Below are 2,822 nucleotides of genomic sequence, written 5' to 3'. Positions count from 1 at the left end.
ATACAGAAAAATGGAGAAAATGATAAGAAAGACTGCAAATAGCATATTACAGACCTTTTATAATTCTTGACAGACGACTCTAACCATTCGTCCACAATGTAAACTGGAAATCATTGCTTGCATTTTGACGAGGAAACCATATTTACCAGTACCAAATCGATACAAACAAACGACACGTGCACCAATAAAAAGCACCCAGCGCCATCACCAGGCACGCATGGCTGAAGATTTCTTTTATGTAATTGGTGCCTCTGACATTAATTACACAGTGCTATCAGAGAGAGTCAGTTTCTCCAAGAAAATGTGGCAGTACATTTTCTTCCATGATAACCAAAGCTTATATCGTTGTTCGGTGACAGTGCATAATGGCGGCATGTAAACCATTGGTGGCCCCTAGACAGAGAGAGGTGCCGGCTGCGACGCTTGCAGTGCTCAAGTTTTCATTCGCCACCTTTTCAAAAATTCGATCACAGATATGTATATTGATGTAAAATGCTAAAAAAAAAAAAGCGATCAGCTGCCCTCCCCTCCCCCCCTGCTTCTCACCGAATGTCAAAAATATCACCTGGCGGTGCTTGATTACCGAGACACGAAATCACGCAAACAAAGTTTTGGGCGCTGCCTTCATCAGCCTGCTGAAAGCTTTACAAACCGGCCAAGATGGCTGCCCGTCTTTTGTCCAAGCTTGCGAGGTTCAGAGAACAAGAAGAATTCATTGACGTGCGATTGAAAGTGGGTGAAGACGTGTTTCCAGCTCACCGTAATGTTCTCGCTGCGGAAAGCGATTATTTCTACGCCATGTTTACTGGTGGAATAAAGGGATCCAACCAGGAAGTCATTGAACTCAAAGATAGAAACATTTCTGGATACGCTTTGAGGATGATATTGGACTCCATTTATCGCGGGCAACTCTTAATGACCAAAAAAAAAAAAGACGTGTTCGAGATTCTCACTACCGCTAACCACCTTCAAGTCTCGAGCATTGTTCACCAGTGTTGTGATGTATTGGACAGGGAACTCGTTCAGCGACTTGATGTCCAAACGTATCGTCAGCTGTCTACATTCGCTGATGTACACGGCCTGAAAAACTTAAAAGAAGCTACGGAACGCAAGATGGCCTCGATGTACAAGGACATCTGTGAAACTGAAGAATTCTTGGCGCGCATCGACGCAGATCAGTTGCTTATGCTTCTCAGTCGAGATGACCTCAGCGCTCCTACAGAGAGCTTCGTCTTTAAATCGGTGATGCAGTGGATCAAATACAAGAAGGAAGAGAGGATGGCAGTGGCGGTTAAAGTCATCGGAGCGGTTCGTCTGGGGCTGGTGGACAACAAGGAATTACTTGCAGAACTGAGCACTGAGGAGATGCAAAGAGTGCCAGAAATTCAAGCACTTGTTTCTCAAGCTCTATTACACAGCCATATACCTTCCCACCGCTCCACGTTTGCAGTAGAGAAAGCGAAGCCACGTTTAATGCGCCCGGTAAGAATAAAGATTTGAAATGCATGACGTGCTATAGTCGTCTGGCATTCATATGCCTTTTTTTAGCAGTATCCGAGCTATGTTTGCCATGCGTTGTTGCAGTTATTATATCGCCAACTTTACTCTGGATTTGTTCTCGCTATTTAGTTGTTTTTAATCAGTCATATACATTTGCATATTTTGTTTTCTAACGATAATGTTTGGTGAGAGCAAATGTACATATGTAGTTTGACAATAACTCTGCACCATTAGAAAATAAATGTAAATTTTTCGCTGGTGTATAAAACTGTTCGAGCGTTCATTGCTCATTATCACCTAACTGTTATGGGTGATGGTTACTTTGCGGACACCATCTGTAAAGTATGGTGCATCAATAGCGTCTTAGGTTGCGTTCGATTGACCGTATTCCAGAATAAGAATAAGCGGAATAGTCGTTAGGTTTCTCTTTTTAAGTAAATTTGGTAAGACATTTCTGCAAACTTTCGCTGACGCACGATAATGTAGAGCGATTTTTTACTCCAGCAACTCCAAAAACCTGTCATGAGGAATTTCTAGTAATCATTGTATGTATTCCTTTTCCGGAATAGGGTCAATCGAACGCATCCCTAGTTTTGTAATATTAATTTTCTTTGTAATCTGCTTGCCATATCTGTGCTTTTTATTTCAGATTCTTGCTGCTGTTTTGCCTGTCCACGAGTGGCATAAAAACAAAAGTGTATGTACTACCCAGATGAAACATTTTGATTTTGAAACAAAGACTTGGCAACCCCTTCCATCCATGGCAAGCTTAAAATTAGATAATAACCAAAATTTCCTTTGTGCAGAGTATGCCGGGAATTACTTGTACGTAGCAGCAAAAACACCTTATAATTCCGGTGTTATTTATCGTTACCATATAGTCAATAATGTGTGGGACACACTCCCACTATTTGAGAGTTCCAAGAGTCAAGACCAGGAAATAAACTGTTTGTGTTCTGTCAATGAATACGTTTATGCAATCAGTAACTCTCAACCGCCCCAGAGGTACAGTTCAACTCAGAACAAATGGTAAAGTGGCTCTGCATTGGGAAAGTAAAATAATTTGTGGAATATTTAATGCTGCCTTGTGTTATATGCCAGTAAAGAAAGAAAGCTTGGAAAACAAGGCAACTAATGAGAAAAAAGAATCTGTAGTGGGAGAGGCGAAAAAAAAGGAACAGAATTTCGGTAAAGTGTCAAGTAGAATTACCTAAACATTCTCAGTATTTCCGTATTCTAGAAGGTACCAGTAAGATTTAAAAACGACCTTTGCAACTGATTATTGACCCTGGAGTTCAACTCATTAAGTCCTGAATCTTCAA

At 41.0% G+C, this 2,822-nt stretch overlaps 1 protein-coding gene across 1 annotated transcript; it reads left to right on the top strand.

The window, feature by feature from the left end:
- Positions 1-660: 660 nt before the first annotated feature.
- Positions 661-2,541, top strand: LOC146468075 (kelch-like protein 20). Its single transcript, XM_085125129.1, has 2 exons — positions 661-1,482; positions 2,150-2,541. The coding sequence occupies exons 1-2, from the start codon at positions 661-663 to the stop codon at positions 2,531-2,533; spliced, it is 1,206 nt and encodes a 401-aa protein (XP_084981255.1). The 3' UTR covers positions 2,534-2,541.
- Positions 2,542-2,822: the final 281 nt, after the last annotated feature.

This window comes from Pavona decussata, unplaced genomic scaffold, assembly GCF_977016875.1.
Source record: "Pavona decussata unplaced genomic scaffold, jaPavDecu1.1 SCAFFOLD_133, whole genome shotgun sequence".
Lineage (NCBI taxonomy): Eukaryota > Metazoa > Cnidaria > Anthozoa > Scleractinia > Agariciidae > Pavona > Pavona decussata.
Note: the sequence above shows the minus strand (reverse complement) of the source record. Positions and strands in the feature narration are given on the sequence as shown.

Excerpts from the sequence above, each read along its gene's own strand:
- LOC146468075 (XM_085125129.1), top strand. The coding sequence starts at position 661 with ATGGCTGCCCGTCTTTTGTCCAAGCTTGCGAGGTTCAGAGAACAAGAA. Across the intron at positions 1,483-2,149 it reads AGCCACGTTTAATGCGCCCG|ATTCTTGCTGCTGTTTTGCC; the intron begins GTAAGAATAAAG and ends TTTTTATTTCAG.